General features: G+C 47.6%; 1 protein-coding gene across 11 annotated transcripts in view; it reads right to left on the minus strand.

The window, feature by feature from the left end:
- Positions 1–8,310: 8,310 nt before the first annotated feature.
- Positions 8,311–17,793, minus strand: part of POMGNT2 (protein O-linked mannose N-acetylglucosaminyltransferase 2 (beta 1,4-)) — a 31,612-nt gene continuing 22,129 nt past the window's right edge. For 10 of the 11 annotated variants that reach the window (XM_062621206.1, XM_062621266.1, XM_062621232.1 and 7 more), the window contains one exon: positions 8,311–10,611. In XM_062621206.1, coding sequence (XP_062477190.1) covers positions 8,783–10,519 — 1,737 coding nt within the window. In that variant the 5' untranslated portion in view covers positions 10,520–10,611 and the 3' untranslated portion in view covers positions 8,311–8,782. Of the gene's footprint in view, positions 10,612–12,822; positions 13,051–17,793 lie in introns of those variants that run through there. The other variant, XM_062621257.1, reaches the window with a different exon arrangement.

The following is a 17,793-nucleotide window of genomic DNA, read 5'->3' on the forward strand; positions in this document are numbered from 1 at the left end:
AGCTGCTTGGCAAAAGCCCAGTCCCAAAGCGGCACGTGTGTGCTGTTGGGGCATCTGAAACGCAAAGCCTGGGGACCAGCTTCATGTACTGCTCCAAGAGCATCTCTCTCCCAGAGCCTCTTCACCAGGGTAACTCCTGATTCATCTCTATCTCCTGGCAGCCCCTTGGTCCTTCTCCTTGCTTGCCGCTGCTCTGCTGGCACCAGGGGGGTGGCTGATGAGAGCTGGCAGGAGCGTGGGCATCAGTCTGAAAGCTGGAGAGAAATGGGAGAGACGCAGCATTAATGATGATGGCTTGGGACCAGCTGGAGCTGCCGCACCGAGTTAACTGAGGGGAAAACAGCTCATGGCTCAGGGACGAGGTGGCCTGGGGGGCTCAGCAGGGGGGATGCCAGATGAAAACCACCACTGCACACCAGCTCCCTGAGCTTCCCCGGCCTGGGCCCTGGACCATCGCCCTGGTGTCACCACGGATGCAGCTCGGATAGCAGGAAAACGGAGGGAGCTCGCTGGCCACCGCGTTTTCCTTTGAAGCCCAGCCATTCCGTGTGGGCTCCCAGGTTGGCAGGGAGCCCTTCTCAGCTAAAGCTGCCTTCTGAACTAAAGTGGGAAATTAATTACCCTGAGCTGCACCTCCGAGTGAATGATGGGCAGCAGCGCCTGGTCTCAAGCACCTAAATCAAGCTCAGCGAAGCAGCCCGGAGCCTTGTTCCTTCATGTGCTGCAGGACCGTGGCTTTCAGTAGGCAGGACCTTAAGGGAAATGCCCTACATCAAGATGCAAAATACCTGGAGCTCTTGGTAGCTCCGGTCTGGGGGAGCAGCAGACGCACATCAAGTGGGTGCGCTTCTGCTGGAGATACCAGTGTGGTTGCTTGAACTCTTTAACTGGAAACAGACAAAACCTGTTAGTAAATGACACTGGGTTTATGCTTCTTGCTGCCTCTGCTTCGAGCTGTTGATTTACAGCTCGCACTTAGGGGTAGTTTGCATTTTTGGAGCGTTTCCCTTTGGAATCGTAAAAGGTCAGTCTAAAAGAGCGCGTTCCGAATCTCTCTTGATTCCATGGCAAGGTATGGGCCCCCCTGTGAGTCAGGGAGCTTCAGAGTTAAGCAATAAATGGGGCCCTTTCATAGCCACTTCCAGATTTTCCCTTCTGCTGTAAATGCATGTAAAGGTGAGCGTGCTCCTAGGGCAGCCCAGGCAGCAGGACCCCCCTTATTTCACAGCCCCAACAAACCTGGCTGTGCCTGCACTCCTGTGCACTGATTGCGTGGCTCTCTGCTTTGCTCTTTTTCCCAGTAAGCAATTGCATTCAGGGGCCTGATTTGTGTTTATTCCTCTGCAACCTGCGTGGTTGTTTGCATGAAAGCAAAGGGTATGAAAAAGCCATCAAAGCAGAGCAGGGGAAAGCAGGGCAAAGCGCTCTGGAGCTGCAGCTGGATGCACTCACTGCACCTGGTTGGGTTCAGGCCTGTTTGCTTGCTCCTGAAGCCGTTGGTCACCCGATGGTGGTAACATTTTCCTGCAGATTATATGGGATTGGCTGTAAGGGGTTGTTTTTCTTTCCACCAAGCAGCAGGTAAATGGCTTATCTGGCCTGAAGCAGCAGAAACCGAGGGGCACTGCTGCTCTGCATGGATAATTTTGTGGGTTTGGTTGGTTTGTTTTCCTCCCTAAAATGTTATTGCTTTGAAAGAGCTGAGGAAGCAGAGATAAATCCTTGCCTGGAACTGCACAGTTTGTTGCACTAACCTAGGCAGCCCTCATCTGAGCTAGTGGCGAGGATGCATCGAACTGGTCACCGATAGCATAGAGTCACAGAATGGTTTGAGTCGGAAGCGACCATAAAGCTCCTCCAGTTCCAACCCCCTGCCATGGGCAGGGACACCTTCCACTAGGTAAAGTTGCTCCAAGCCCCATCCAACCTGGCCTTGAACACTGCCAAATATGCTCTGGTCTTGCTTTATATGAGAGAAGGATTGGCTCAGTAGGAGCAGGGTAAGAGCAGTGGTGCTTGCCTTGGGAAAAACCACACAGGCAGCTGTGTCCATCATGAGCCTGGTGCTATATACCTGCCACCCTCACCTACACCTCTGCTATATTGTGAGTGCAATCTGCCAGCTAGCGACCTCCTCAACCTGGGCCATAAGGAATCCTGTCTTTCTGCAGGAGAACACGCTTAAATTAGGTGATGGCACCCAGAAGGGGAACATGCAATAGAGAGAAAGAAGACAGCCGCTCTTTGGTGGTTTTCTTTCTGCCTACAGGCTTTGCAGCACAGCTGCGGAGGAAAATGCTGCCCTGAGATTTGCACCAAATAGTCTGTGCTGTAGGCAGGGACTCTCAGGTCAGCCCCATCTGTTTCCCAGCCCTTCCTCTAGCCCGGCAAAAGGAAACTGGTCTAAATAACACACAGTTTAACCAGAAACTACCCTCTAACCCCAAACCAATTGTTGTAGTTTCAAAGCTAGTTTTCAATGGGAACCTAGCACTGGATTTTTCAGTTAAAAAGCGTTTTTCTCCTCAATAAGTGCTTTGGGGTTGTTTGATTCTTTTTGTTTGTTCGCATGTTTGATTTTTTGGGGTTTTGGTTCACGTTTTGTGTTGGTTTGGGGGTTGTTTTTCTGCTGTCAATGGGTCTTTGGTTTTTCTTCTGGTCCACACTCTGGCCAAGCTGGAGGAGGTGACTGCTACTGCTAATCAGAAAGCCATCAGAGTAAGGGAGGACAAAGGAACAGGGGCTGTCTGTGATGGAGAAGAGAGATGCTAAACAGGTGTGTTTGTCTGTGGATGCTGCATTACGCATCCAGGAACACAGCTAACCCAGAAGGTAAATCAGGCAATTGGAGCGAGCCTGTTTGAATAAACACCAAACAAAGGGAGACGCAACTAAACTTTAAAGGCAACACGTTTTCAAATGGCAGGACTAAGCAGCGTTTAAAGGTGGTGATCGCTGCCAAGTTACTTCAAGCAGACAGGAAGCTATTCCTGCCTCCTCTGAACATGCCAACAATTAGTTTAGTAACCAGCACGTTCTGAAGGGACCATTTGAAAGGGTGACAAAGAGGGCCAGGCCTTCCATCAGTGTAAATTCACATTGGCTTGCTGCATCGCAGCCAGCCCTGTGCTAGAAGAGGGTTTAGCTCAAGCCCCCTGTTCTGGGGGGACATGTCTGGGGGGGGAGTGACTTCTCTAGCATAAGGGTGGTGATGTGCCTCATACACATGCAGATGGTGATGCTTCTCATACCACCCACAGCACAGATGGACTGTCAGTCATCACACTGAAAGCCATTCCAAGAGCGTGCCTACCCCAAGTCCAGCAGGGAAAAATTAAGTGCTATTTTATCCACTAAACCTACACCGCCTTACTCCACACAGACACCAAGAAGCAAAAATACTATAGAAATAAGTCTCCTATTTATAGAGCTCGGCAGATGAGATATAGCAATAAAGATGCTGAAGTCACCCTTCTGATTAATATAAAGTAAATGATGTTCTGCTTATAGAGTCCCTTTCATCCAGGGATCCTGGAGAGCAGCAACCTCTTTGCTGTGCAGAGGACCAGCTTCTGCCCTTAAAGAAGTTAAAGGCTCCAGTCAGAGCCCTGCAGTAAATCTACACCAACAGCCTGTGGGGTAGGGTTTTAAAACACATCATTTCCTAAGCATCTTAATTGCATGTGGGTCCAGTGTGGTGCTGCTGTCTTGGGACAAGCCATCCACATACCTGGAGCGGTTGGCATGCAGAGCCTTAGAGACAGGGGCAAAAGGTGGCCTGCAATGGAACTAAAAAGAGATACATAAATAGACACCTGGGAAAAACATTCCTGTCACACATTTATCTTGAGTAACATATTTAGTTGTTAGAGGCTAAGGCGATGGAGCCAAAAAGGCACTTTGTGTTATTCCTCATCAAATCTTCTAATAAATGGTCCGGTTTCTCCTGCAAACATATTTCCTAAGCTGTCTTTTAAAGGGTTTTTCCTGTTTATTTTCCTTCCCTCCACAGCAGCTCTTAGAAGCCCCAAGTTATTGCTCTTAAGAATTATTATTTCTTTAAGAAAAGGATCTGTCCAAAAGAATCAGGGGAGAGGAGAAGGAGGAGACAGAAAAGTTGCAATCTGAACTCCCCAAAACCAGTTATTTTTATTACCTATCACTTTCTGGAGGTGTAAAACCTGCACCAGGTGCTAGTCTGGATTGCAGCTAGCCCATCCCTGCCTGCCCCTACCACCCACAAGCAGAGCCAGAGGAGAAAGAAGCCAAGAGCAGAAGAAATCCATGGGGCTAGTGAGAAAAGGTGCGATAACTTTGCTAAGCAAAAGCTGGGCAGTAATAATCTATGACAGGCATGGGGTTTCTGGATGATGTTTAGGATTCTGGATCCTTTCAAGGGCTACCTGTGTGGCACAAGCGCTGGAGCATCCCTGGCTGGTGAGGAGGTGGTGGCCACCAAGGTGCCCCATGGGCTGTGCAGAGGGAGGTGAGGAGGAGCTGGGTTACACCCAAATGAGGACATCGCTCCCAGGGCATCAGCATCCTCACTGCTTCTCGCTTGGCCAACAGCTCAGTGGTGTCTTCATGTGGCTCCCAGCCAAGGGAGCAGGTCCGGACATCCGCCTCTGAGCCACTCACCCTCACGCAGAGGACAATTCCTGCTTGGAATAAGGGCTTAAAACGCATGCAGAGGATGCTGATAGTCACTTAGCAGGACAGTCTCCAAAGGGCTCTTGTATCATCTGTGTATTTTCATAGAGAACATAGGATTTGGTTATTATTTCCCAGTGTGTGAGGTTCCTGAGAAGCTGTCAAGAAAGTGCTCCAGAAATTTCCTGATGAGAGCTCCCCATGCAAATACCACCTGCTAAGCTGCTTGGAACAAGTCCCTCCCACCACTCCATAGCCCTGGAGATGGTCTGAGTGGCTTTTGAGCCCTCACTTTGTGCTACTCTAACCTGTTCGCTGCTCTTCCAGGCTATGCCTCCAGAGCAACCGGTCTTCCACTGCGCTGAGCATCTAAGACCAGCTCCATCTGTAAGTCTCAGCTCTCCACAGCCCTGATGGCAGCATGTCCTTCTGAAGAATCACACCCAAGCCATGTTGGAGCCTCTCCAGGAACGTTTCTATTCTTGGATATTGGTTTTGGGGGTGAGTTTTGGCTATAGAAAATAACAGTAGCATGAATTGCTCTGGCTCTGTTAAGGTCACCACCACACTTGAGAAGTCCCATTGGGAACTGTTACCATACAGCCTGCAGCTCCCTCTCCAACACTTCACACGTTCAAGCTGGTGAGTGCTCTGTTTGGTCCTCCATCCTCAGCCATGCGGGTAAGCAGCCCTCCCGCAGCAGCTGCCTGCTCCTTGCACTTGGGCTCATTAAAAGGAGAGATGAAACTGCAGCCAGAGGAAATCCTCCTACAGGATCCATCTCTGAAAGCACAGCCAAGTCTGGCAGCAGCGAGTTGGAGACCAGCTTGCTATTAGCATCCTCCTCTGCCCCCAGAGGGTTTTGGATTTAATCCCAGCTTTTTCCCTTCTTCCAGGACAGTGGGGCCAGACAGCACCACAGAGCTTAATGTATTTGCTCTGGGAGCAAAACCAAATGATGCAGTGGCGGAAGGTGCAAGTCTCTCGCACAGCACAACTTGTCAAACCAATCCCCATATGCTTGCCTTGGAAATACAGTAACCAAGGTCCAGCCCTGCCTTCCTGCACGTGTGAGAGATGCAGCCCCAGCCCCTGTGCACAGAGGGCCCACATTCATTACAGGATGAAACTTTAAGCGATGCCAGGCAGGCATTCCTTCTGATCAATGAAGAAGTGGCACTGACAAAGTCCCAACGGGTTCTTCACTGTGAAGGCTGGAGGCTGTGAGAGAGGATACTCATGTGAAGCATGGGAATCAAGCAGCCTGTGGGTCAGGGCAGGATTGGGGGCGAAAAATGGAACGGGCCTGCAGAGCATTGATGGCAGCTATTAAAAGGAAAGGAAATTCACTACGGGAAGGTAATAGCACTCCAGAGCAGTTCCTGAGGTAGTATAAATCAGCATAACATTACCTTGCCCAAGTTATGACAGCTACAGGCTGGCCCACATCCTCTCAGTGCTGCGTGCTCTAGCAGAGGAGGAATTCAGTGAGGCTCTGGTACCGACATCCTTACACTGGGCAGGTGATGGAGGCAACCACCAACATCAGCATCACCGCTCCAGTGTTCAGCTACCTCAGCACTCAAAAAGGAAAACCCCTTTGTTTCCACCTCATAAAATACTCACAGCACTGATGAGGAACACAGAACCTGAATACGCACTTTTGGAAAGCACATCTGACTATCTTATGGAAAAAAAAGTGAGTCTCTGAACGCAAGAGACTGCTTCACACTAGAGTTAAGAGCATGGAAACCCACATGTACGATACTTCATTGCCCCGTAGCCAATTCTGTTGATTGGAATCATTAGGGTGTGAGAAGAAAACAGTCAATGTGCTGTAACCAATCTGCAAATGTTAGAAAACCTGCAATCATATGCAACTAATTTTAAGTGAAATGGTCTACAAATTATGAGGTGAAGGATTGCTATGAAAGGCTCTGAGTAAGGCAGACAGGAAAGCAACACGCAGAGCAACACCTGCCCAGGATGAAGGGTGGTTAGGAATAGGAAACCACAGGCAGCTCACGCACCCAAAGAACATTACCTCTGAGAACTGATGCAAAATGGATGCTGACTCACTCAATACTGACCTTGTCGGGTGCCACCATTACCACCCTTGCAACACCCAGGAGGAGGATGGCCACTGGGATACCTTTGGCTTGAATGATGTGGGGATGCAAGATAGCTGCAAACCCCTTCCGTGAGTGGAAGCTGATCAGCCAGGGAGGTCCTGGGGAGCTACAGGTCCTTGTGGCTTCCCTAAACAGCCTGCTCTCCCGTCTGTCACCTCCTGGTGAAGTTTCCCTTCACCTCTGATATATGTGGTATGTGATGTGCAGCCACCTGGAGACATCGGGGCACAGCCTGAATACTCACTTCAGCAAGAAGCCCATTCTGTCCTACAAAACAACAGTGGGAGTAATCACATGCACCTTTAAAATACCATGGCAAAGATTATTAGCTGGCAGGGCTACAATAACAAAGGAAACACAGACTTTGGGATTGTTGTTCTGTTCCTCTCCCTCCCCTTAAACCATAAGCGTGTCTGAAACAAAGCGAGAAGTAATAGAAATGAATATTCAGAAGCAGCACTTGCCTGAAGGTCCAATGTTGTGGTGTGACGTTCCACTCATTTTTCAACCCTGTTTCCTGTCTGATTTGTACAGCAAGGTTTTTCTCCCCCTCTCTCTAGAACTCATCTTATAAACCTGCCTTTGGATGCTCATCTATCAGCCCATCACTCAAAAAGCAAGCCATTTATCGTACTGTTCAAGCATCCACCCAGACCTTGGGAGGATGGTGGGAACTGGGGAGGGAAAGCAGGAAAAAAGCACTTTTCCTGTGGCTTTAAGGCTGGTTATAAACTACAGAGGATGTGAACATCCATCAGGGAAACACCTCACGCTCCTGCCCCTTTTTTCCTCTCTTCCCCAAGAGCTGTAATGTTGACACAGAGCTGTTCTTCAAAGACAGCATCATTTAGGGTCTCTGCCTAAAGGAGAACTGTGTGGGATGAGGTCCTAAGCAGTCAGTGTGTGACCCCAGCAACGAAGCCAGATTCTGATCTCAGGGAAAATGAGTGTAAGTCTAGAATAAACTACTCCCCTCACTGGAGGGTCATCAGCCCAACCCCTGCTCAATGGCATGGCACCCACCTACCTGTCCCCTGCCTGACTCTGCTTCGTCCCACCAACATCCAGGAGAACCTGTGCACAGAAGGCTTCCCTTTGTGACCACCTGCCTGTTACTGAGCAAAGCACATAGCTGTTAGCAGCTATTATCAACAGATTATTCTGACCAAACACCAAAATAAAGGAGTTCCTTGAGCAGGCTGCTGTAAGTGCTATCTCTTCCCCCATCACCTCTTCCAAACCATCCCCTTCCTTTTCCACAGATCTGTACATGATCCACACAATGAAAACATGTTAAAACCCTGTAAATAGTTTTATCTCCTCCACCCCTCCTATTTCCTACCTGCTACTCCAGCCTTTTGCTATTGGGGTGCAGTAAGATCTAATTTGAAACATGATGTTGACACTGCAGTCTCACTCTCTTCAGCCAAAATGAAAAGTAAAAAGCCACCCATATACACGATTTATCACAGCAATAGATAAATCTATCACAATAACGATTCTGACAGATAATAAAAAGCAAAATATATCGAGGGGGTTTACAGCAGTTTAATGAAGGCTCTCGTACCAAATCCTGAACTCAAAGTTACAGAGTTATTGAAAGAAAAATAACTTACAATGGTAAAGCTGATGAGAATTGCCCACCTAGCCATGGACTCAACTGTGGCTTAACGCTGTGCTTAAATACTCACCACACAATAGGAACGCATTTAAATCACGACCAAGGTACACACAATTCACTTCCATTGTTTTCAATTACATGTGTGCAGCATGTAATTTAACCTCTGGAAGTTACTCTGAAGAACACAGAGGTTTCTTCTTTTTTAACACTCACTGGAAATAAATACCATTTAAAGAATACACATTGAGTGCAATAAAATGGACACTCAGGCACTGGTACAGTGTGGTCCTTTTCAGCCCTCTACAAACTACAAGACAAGAAGTTTTAAACCACAGATGGGGTGGAGAGCAAGTTAGAGCTGTACAGGGAGCGCAGCAGGCTATGTACTGCACAAGAGCACATCTGCAAAAGGTCCCAGAAGATTTTTGTTGAAGATGCAGCGTATCCACACCAGGTATATCGTGAAGGGTTTAATGTTTTCTGAGAAGGTATGATTCTGATGGGACAATATATAAGGCATGTAAGTGTTTTCCCCTTGCTCTTGTATCCACACTTCGTATTTCACTTCTCTGACCTTGAGATACTTCAGGTTCCAGGGGATCTGCCAGGATACGGCAAGTTTAGCTTCGCTCGTGCCCTGGACAGAGGCTTGACACTTGGCATCCCTCACTTTGCCAGGGTAGAGGCTACCAGACCACTTCTGCTTCTTGGGTCCAGGCTTCGACTTCACAGTCTGCCTGATCACGTGGATGAGAGAAGGGATGTTCACCTTCGTGTCCTGGTAGGCACGGAACAGCCACTCGGGGTTGCGGCAGCAGAGGTGCCGCGGCACCTCTGTGTTCTTAATGATGCGCTCTTGCTCTGCCTTGTCCAGATGAGCAATCCCACCCTGGTCCCAAGGCCTGTCCGGGTAGGTAACAGTGTCTTCCCTGTCAGTGTTCTGCCAGGCAATGTACTGAAGGTCCATGCCAGGAAGGGTTGCCAGGGTTTTGTAAGGGGTATAGTGCTCGGGGTTGATAGCATAAGGAAAGAGCTCCACCACTGTGGCACCTCTTGGCAGGAAGAGAGACATGACTAATTGGGCCCCATGCATACTGACCAGCATGGACGCATTGCTGATCAACCGGACGATGTCAGAAAACGAATGCTCCTCCAGAGAGACAGTAATGGTTTTCATCTGAAACTCCTGAGCGAGAGCCAGGATTAGTTCTGCCTCATTTAGGATAAGTCTGTTGATTGTTCGGCTGAACACTACGATGTACTCCTCACTGGAGCTCTCCTCCGTGCTGACGTTCAGCTTCTGCATCATGAATTTGGTGAACTGCCTGATCTCGTTACCAGAAACCAAGATGTTAGCCTTCGGCCCCTGCGGCTGGACAAATCCGTACTGGTACCAGGTGGTGATTTTGGACAGTCCCACATAGGCTTTGGTAAAGCAGAGGAGCCTGCCCAGGGTTTTAAGCTGCTCCCTGAGGAGCGGCTGCTTGTTACTCAGTAACTTGTAGAGGTCAAAGTGAACACCTTCACTCCACCCTTCCATGAAGAAGAGCCGTGCCTCCAGATCTAAATCAGAGAACTGCTGCATGGTGTAATAAATGGGGAGGAGGTCGTCATGGAAGACGTGCATCAGGTTGTCTGGGTTGAACCTGTTAGCGATCAGCGCCACGTCAGGCACGAAGACCGGCTTTGGCATAAATTTCAGCGCAGCAGCTGGCAGCTCCACAAAGTTGAAGTACTGGGTGTTGTGATCTTCCACTGAGGAGAGGTCGAGCAGAGCCGGCTGGAACCTCCGGGAGCCCAGGTTGGGCAGCATGACCGAGGAGTTGCTGTGAAAGTAGATAAACTCCTCAGCCTCAGTAGAGTAGCAGAGGGACTCAAAGCGGCAGATGCGGTCAGTGTGCATCCTGCCAGTGCACACCATCCTGGTACCGTCCTCCACCAGTGCCTCCAGGGCCGCATGGTAGTCAATCTGAACCTCAGAGAGCTCCTGAGACTGACGGGTGAGGACCAACTCCTCTTCGACCATGAAGGCATGCTCTCGTAGCTTGAAGTATTTCCACAGCACGGCAGCGAGGACAGACACGAGCAGGGCATTAAACACAGCTGCTATGTTCATTCTGTTGTTAGATCCTAGCAAGATGACAGGCGGGGAATGCACGGGAGAGGGAACACATCATTAACGCTCCTTGACATGGTGAGGGTGAAGACCTGTGGAAAATGAAACAAGAAAGGAACCGTTTCAACACTGGGCTGACTGGGTTTACAGCTCCACCATGAATTACATTTTATGGACTATTCAAGAGAGTCTCAGTGATTTTTCTCTCTTCCAGGGAACAAGGAAAAATGCAAAGAGTGCCAGAACACTACCTGGTGTGTTCCCTGGGACTCTGGCTCACTGCTTTTTGCAGACCACTCCAAAAGTGGGATGAAAGTGTCCTGCGATTACTAGGCCACTTGCACAGGGCTTGGGAGACTTTGTTCCTTGATCTGCCATAGGCCTTTTGCATAGCTGGGAGTACACAACTCTGCCTCTTGCATTTACTGCACAGACAATAATAGTACAAGGAGCATTGCCAAGGACAGATTTTGCTACACTCCATTTCAATCCAAAATGTGAACTAGTGAATGTAGCACTCAATTTGATTTTACTGGGGGGGGACACGACACAGTCCATAGGGACAGGTCTATGGGAGACTCCCAAGTCAGTCATTTCTTTGGCTGTAATCACATACGATCAAAGGCTAAGAACTACCATTGTCTTCCAAAAGAAATACTGGTATGGGAGAGAGAAGAACTCTGCTCTTTATGCAAGGAACTGATGTTTCATTAAAGCAATCAAACCTTCATTCATTGAGAATGAAGTGACTTGCACCAGGAGAGCCAGCCCTTACACAAATGGGAAGGCAACATATTTGAAGTGTTTCCACTGTTGCTGTTCTCCCATCCCAACCTGAGAATCTGCTCCAAGGCCACCTTGTTTCTTTTTCCATTATGGGAAAGATCCTGCCATGGATGGTTCCTGTGCAGAAACACTACTGGATTACATCAGAGTATTGATTATATTTTCAACTGTGAACTTCAATTCAGATATTGATTAACCTACAGTACTTACGGGCTTCAATTTTCATTATGCATCGAGGTCCACAGCTCGTCAGGCTGTGAGTAATTGCAGCCATGGGGAACTTCTGGAAGGGAAATTTCTGATTGGTATATACCTGGTTACTCTGTTTCTAGCTGCAGATTTTTAAAGGTAGCATTTTGAAGTCCCTTTGAGGCAAGTATTCAGGGAGGGGGAAAAAGCAGTGTTTCAGGCACATGCTCTGACATCCCAAGCAACAGTCCCTTAGCATTTTAACCCAGAGATGCTTGCTATTCTGTGGCAGAGTGGAGGCAGACAGCAAAGCATGTTTAGGACCAGTGTGAGCGCTTCCTGTACCACCAAGGGAGTCCTTTTCAAAAGAGAGATTGCAGCCTAAAAGCTTGATCCTGCAATCCGGTTCATACAGCCTGAAATTGGATGAAGAATCATTCATGGAATTCAAGGAAGTTAGAGGGGATCCTCGCAGCTTGTGAGATCCCAGCAGCTTGCAGGATCCCTGTTTTAGGAAGAACTGAAGGTATGTGGGAGACTGAATAATGCCAAAGAAGTGAGTGCTAGCCGTAAGCCACACAGATTTAAAGGTGGTCTCTGGAGAGCTGAGCAACAAATTCATTTCAATTTCAGAGCAGCTCCAGCTACTCAAAGAAACCAGAAATGAAGGCCACCTCCTCTGGCAAGTGGTCTAAAAAGCTGCCTCATTTAACAGCTCCCTAAAAGCAAGCAGCAAAATAAAAAGGTGTTGTTCTCACTTGGAAAAGGAAATGGGAAGGGACCCAGAGTGGTGGTCATCTAATTACCAGGGCAGGATCAGCTCTCACTAAAACACTCCCCAAAGACTTTTATCTATCTCATTCTTAACACCTATCCATCTCCTGCAAGTTTTTAGCAATAAAGGCATGAAGGACTGTAACAAACCCCTTCCTAACACTCACCCTTTGTTTCCACCACAGCAATTTAAGCCTGTTCTTGTCCCAGGTGCCACGGACATCCTGCACAGACAAAGGATGGCTGTCACATCACCTCTCAATCTCTCCTTCCCTCTAACAAGGGACGACTGCTGCTCCTGATGGCTTTGAAACTCTCAACCATGGCTGTTCCATAGACAGCTTTGAATGCAAACCTACTGGGGACAGTAGCACAACACTTGGTTAGACTCTGGTAATGCAAACAAACTGGTTTTCAGGAAAAGAAATTTTTGATGGGGACAGATCTCCAGTTATTTTGTTGGTACCAGACTTCCAAAGCTTCATTTTACATCTTTACTGTCTTTGAAAGATGTCTAATGATACCACGTATCCTCTCCACCACAGACCTCTCACCTTGTGAGCACAGCTTTAAATGACTTCTGCAGCATCCCCAAGGAAAGGACTGAGCCCAGGGACCCACGTGCGAAGCCTGCTAGTCAGTATGAAAGGGAAACCTTCAACAGTTGAGTCTGCTGCCCCAAGCGCACACTTCAAATGAAGGCCAGTCTGCAGGCATTGTGCAAGTTAACTACTGCAGGTCAGATGAGTTCAAGAGCCGAGGCAATGCAAGTTTCAAGAACTCTGCAGAGGGGGAAAACCACATGGCCTCTGTTATTGCAGTGCAGCAGGAGGCGTGTGTACATGTAGGTGTTTCAAAGGCATCAGAAGCCCACAAAAACACCACTTGATACCACCTGCATTTCACAGGCGTCTCAGTGGTGGAGAGCTCTGCCGACCATTACAAACCCCTTGAGCTGAACAGGCCTCCTTGGAAACAGCCTGCTCTAATATTTCACCCCTGATTTGTTCTCTCCCCTCCAGCCCCAAGGGAAGGGCATACGAGGCACTTCAGAGAGGCAGCCTGATGGATGCAGCTGATGTTCCCAGGTTAGCAATTTTCATTTCAGACTCTGCTGCAGCAGTACCCACTAAATGGCTACAAATGAACAAAGCTTTTAATAGAAATCACCTGCAAGGCCCTCCTCTGTCTCTTCCCTCACTGCACTTTCCCTCTTGCACTTCTCTGCACTTAGCTCAAGTGAGTGCATGTACTTTAGCCAACCAGGTGTCAGGGATGAATGTTAAAAGCTAGCAATGCTAAAGGAATCCATCTTCATGCCTGTTCCTCATTGCCAATTCGTAATTCCTGGTTCATGCTGCTTGGCTGAAAGCTGCTTTTGATGGAAGTGAACAGGGGGATGTGGACAGGAAGGGGTGTCACAGGCAGAACTGAAAGGAGAATTCCACAGGTACTCGGGGAACTGTCTTAATTCTTTGCCAGTTTTCCCACATTTTATCATCCACCTTTTTTTAAATCTGGTGCTTTCAGTGAGCACAGACCTTGCAGAACTAAAGTTTGATGCTTCAGGGAGTGACAGAACACAAATAGAAACAAACCATCCCACTCTTTGCTTTTATATACCCAGGAGAGGCTGCACTAAGGGGGTAAAGGCAAACAGTCACTCCCCATGTCCCCTGGTTCCTCAATCCCCCAGGCTGAGATCAGTCATTAAGTGCTGTCACCAACAGAGGTCCTAGAGTGGGCAACTTTCCCATGGAGGCAGCAGGTAACTCTGAAACAGGTGAGAACATTTGGACTTCCACCTGAAGAGATCCACTTCACGATAAAGGAAACCATCATTTGTAAATCTGCCTCACAAAATGGGTCTGGAGCTGCCACTCTCCTCCCATGGAGCCATCAGAGAACATCTTAAGAACTGAAAGGCACTTGCAGAAGTGGCAGGCCAGACACACTGCTGCTTTCCTTATGAGCAGACTCCTCTGTGCTGTTTCTTTCTACAAAGAGGTCAGCACCTAGGCTCTTCAGACCCCCAGTTGCCCACAGATTATCCCCTTCCCACCCCTGCCATGCTCATCCACCCTCTCACTTCCCAGTGACACTGGGATAACCACAGCTTTGCTCCACATGAGCAATACATCCCAGTTACCAGGGAAATTGCATGGACTGACACTTTTTTACTCTCAGCTTTGAAATGCTAAAGCACCATCCTTCAGCAACAGAAGATGCAACAGCTGATAGACCAGAGCCTAGCCAGAAGAGACATGCATGTAAAAGCAGCACAGAGCTTCTTGCTGTCAAGCTAGCAGAGGGCAACAATGCCCTGTGGGAGGGAATGGGATGTGACCTTGCGGACTCCCGACAGAAGCAGCATCCAGGGAAGGAGCAGGAGTGAGAAAGGGAGACAGAGGGAGCAAATTTCCCTGGCAGGGATGCTGACAGGGCAGCTGAAGTGCAGCACTGCACAGTCAAAGATGGGGAGCTCAACACACGCAGTGGTGTTAAGGCAGCTCAAGACTTTACAGTGGAAATAAGAGCACATCCTGAGGCTTGCAGCTGAGCCACACTGGATGCTGCTCCAGAGGCTAAAAGCCTGTGGGAGGGACTCTATTTTTGGTCAGCTCCTCTTTGCTCTTATTCCAAAAGCGATCACAAGCATGAAGAGCTTACCCCTTCTTTTCCTCCTCCTCCACTCACTCCTCCAAAAAGGTCACAGCTTCATCCTCCCAGCCCAGCTACTGCTTCTCTAACTAGCATTGACCACTGGTGAGAAGGTAAAGGCTTCAGGAGCATGCATCTTGTGTGCTCAGCAGGTACTTCTGGCAGAGACCTTGAGCATCCTGCAGCATCTATGGTACTCTCATGGACATTTGGACACTGTAGCACCTTCTGCCTGTCAGCTGCTGGTCATCTGATGTTTTAAACATCCTTAGGAAGTGGGAAAACAACAGGAAGCATCGACGGAGACACTGTTCTTGTTAACATGTCGAGGACATCAGAGTGGGTGGGATGGGAGAGATTAATTTCTACTAATAGGCAGTTGGCATAAAGGGCTGTTTGGATTAATTTAAGAGACTAGTTCTGTTGTTCTTTTAATTGTGAAGCTAGAGTAGGATGAATCACTACTTTGAAGCTATTAATATAATGGACAATGCTTTAAATCTCTTCTCCATTTTAAAATTTACTATCTATTTAGGTAAGAAATGGGGGAGAAAAGCTACAAAGCCCACACAATAAAACCCATGAACATTACTAAATCCCCCAAAGGAAGAGACCAAGAGCTTGACTAGGGAGAACAAGGGTCATGGAGGTGAACGGCACATCTAATAGTGACCACCAAGTTCTGCAGGTATTAACAAAATGAAAAGTGCTGGTTTCGTCTACTTAGGCCTTGCCAAGCTTTTGTTACCAACTGCCCAAGCACTTTCCAAGCCAATGCTTTCCAGAGCTAGAACAGGCTAAAAAATCCTCACAAAATGGGGAAAAAAAAGCATGAAGGACACACATGTCCCAAGAGCCTCACAGCTCTGTGCACAGAGAAATGCCTCTACATGGAAGCCAGCTTGGGTTTGGCCCTGCTGACCAGCTCCCGTGCAGAGCCTGCCAGCTGTGGCAGCAGGGTCCAAGCAGTGTTCCTGCACTTCCCAGGAGAGCAGTGCAATTGGAAGCGGACTGGAGCTGCTCCTGCCACAGGACAGGGAAGGAGTTGGGGCAGGAAATGGGCAGAGAGCCCTTACCCTTCTTATTACAGCAACACAGTGAGAGGGGTGGGAGCAGATGCTCCCTCCTCAAGGCTGTTTTGCCCGTTAGCACTCCCTACCCCCACATCCATCTCTCACTACGCTGGCTTTCCAGGACAAGTACAGGAAGATAAAAGCATGTAAACATGGCATTTCACACCACCCCTACAAAATGTCTCCTGTTCCTCCTCCCATCCCTGATGCAAGAGGCTTAGCGAAGGATGCGGTATATGTAATACATGCAGTTTTAAATACCTACTTCATTCATGCTCAATGCAGAAGTTGCTAGAAGGCAACTTTCCCAATTGGAAGGAGGGGGAGTTAGGATTCAGCAGCCAAAAACTGGCTTTTATTCTTATCTCTGTCACAGATTCCCACAGAACTATACAAGCAAGTCAATCCCCACAGCCCAAAAGGCTGTTATCATCTTATTCACTGATTTAATGAGATACATATATTTTCACAGTACATGCCACATTAAAGAAAGGATGGTACACTGAATGAACATTTGCTTTGTAAAAAGCAACCAAGTGTAGAAGTGCTGACTTTTTAAGCAGGAAAAGAGCAGGCTCTTGAAGGAAGCAAACCCAATGCTTAAAGACACAAATGTCATTAATGAAGGCTGATTCAAAGAAGGGATATGAAAAATAAGACTACCTTAAATCCGCAGCCTTGAGGAGAATGTTAAAAATAAAGCTTTATGCAGAAAAAAAATAAAATCAAAATATAGCAATATATTTAAAAAGCATCTGTGTCACAAAACCCTCAGGTATCTATAGACAGTTGAGATCAAAATTAGGTTTACCTTCAGTTATTATGCTTTAGCATAAGTGATGAACAGAAAGCAAAACTTTCTATAAATCCTTCTATACAAGAGTACAACCAAAGAGCCTGAGGCTCTGTGCAATGGTCCCTACTGCAAACGTACCTTCAATATGAACAGGAGGATACTGGTGGTCACAGGACACCTACCAGTTATGCTGATAGATAGGAAATCTGAGTTTTCTTCTGTTTAATTTTAGAGTCTGTGAGCCCTGGAACAGGAAGAGATCCAACCTGACTTTCAAGCTGACTAGCAGAACATTGATTTAATACTTGTGGATGTTGCTGTCTTGATCTTCAAAAAACAGGTAAAAAAATCCCAACACTAAGTAGTCAATGCCTATAAGCAAGCCATAAAACTGAGCTAAAAGTACGAAACTAAAAAGAATACTTCTTGGGCTTTTAAAGTCCCCATTTCCAAGATCTCTTCTCCATCCAGAACTGCACAGAGTTTGAAATCCTTTCCCCAAACAAAAACCTAACCCTCCTCTCCATAAAAGTGCCCCAAATCAGAGGTATTTCTAATAAACAAGCCTGAGGAGAGAGATGTACTGAAAAATGAGCTTAAAAAGAAAGAAAAAAGTATTTCTCTCAGCCCTCAAGTCTTCACCTTCCGACAGTCCCAAGCCTAAAGATGAAAACCCAAGGTACTCAACCATGGCTAGACAGAAGGGGAAGCTTAACAGGGTTCATCCCAGCCAATCTTTGTTCACCCGAGTATCCCATGGAAACCTATCAGGTTATATTGGCATTAACAGCACTGATTTAGGAGTAAAAAGCCCCTCCTTTTGCCTGGCCTCTTGCTTTTAGCCTGCAAGCAAGCTACCTTTGTCAGAAACAAAGACAAATTAGAGAGCAGCAGGTTTCTCTTACTTCAGTGGTCTACCTAAAGCAAAGATGGAGCTGGGCTGGCTTAAGGGAAAACTTCCTAATGCTGCAAAAGTAAATTTAAAAGAACATGAT

Source organism: Pezoporus occidentalis, unplaced genomic scaffold, assembly GCF_034315485.1.
Source record: "Pezoporus occidentalis ecotype Australia unplaced genomic scaffold, CSIRO_AGI_Poc_V1 ctg107, whole genome shotgun sequence".
NCBI lineage: Eukaryota > Metazoa > Chordata > Aves > Psittaciformes > Psittacidae > Pezoporus > Pezoporus occidentalis.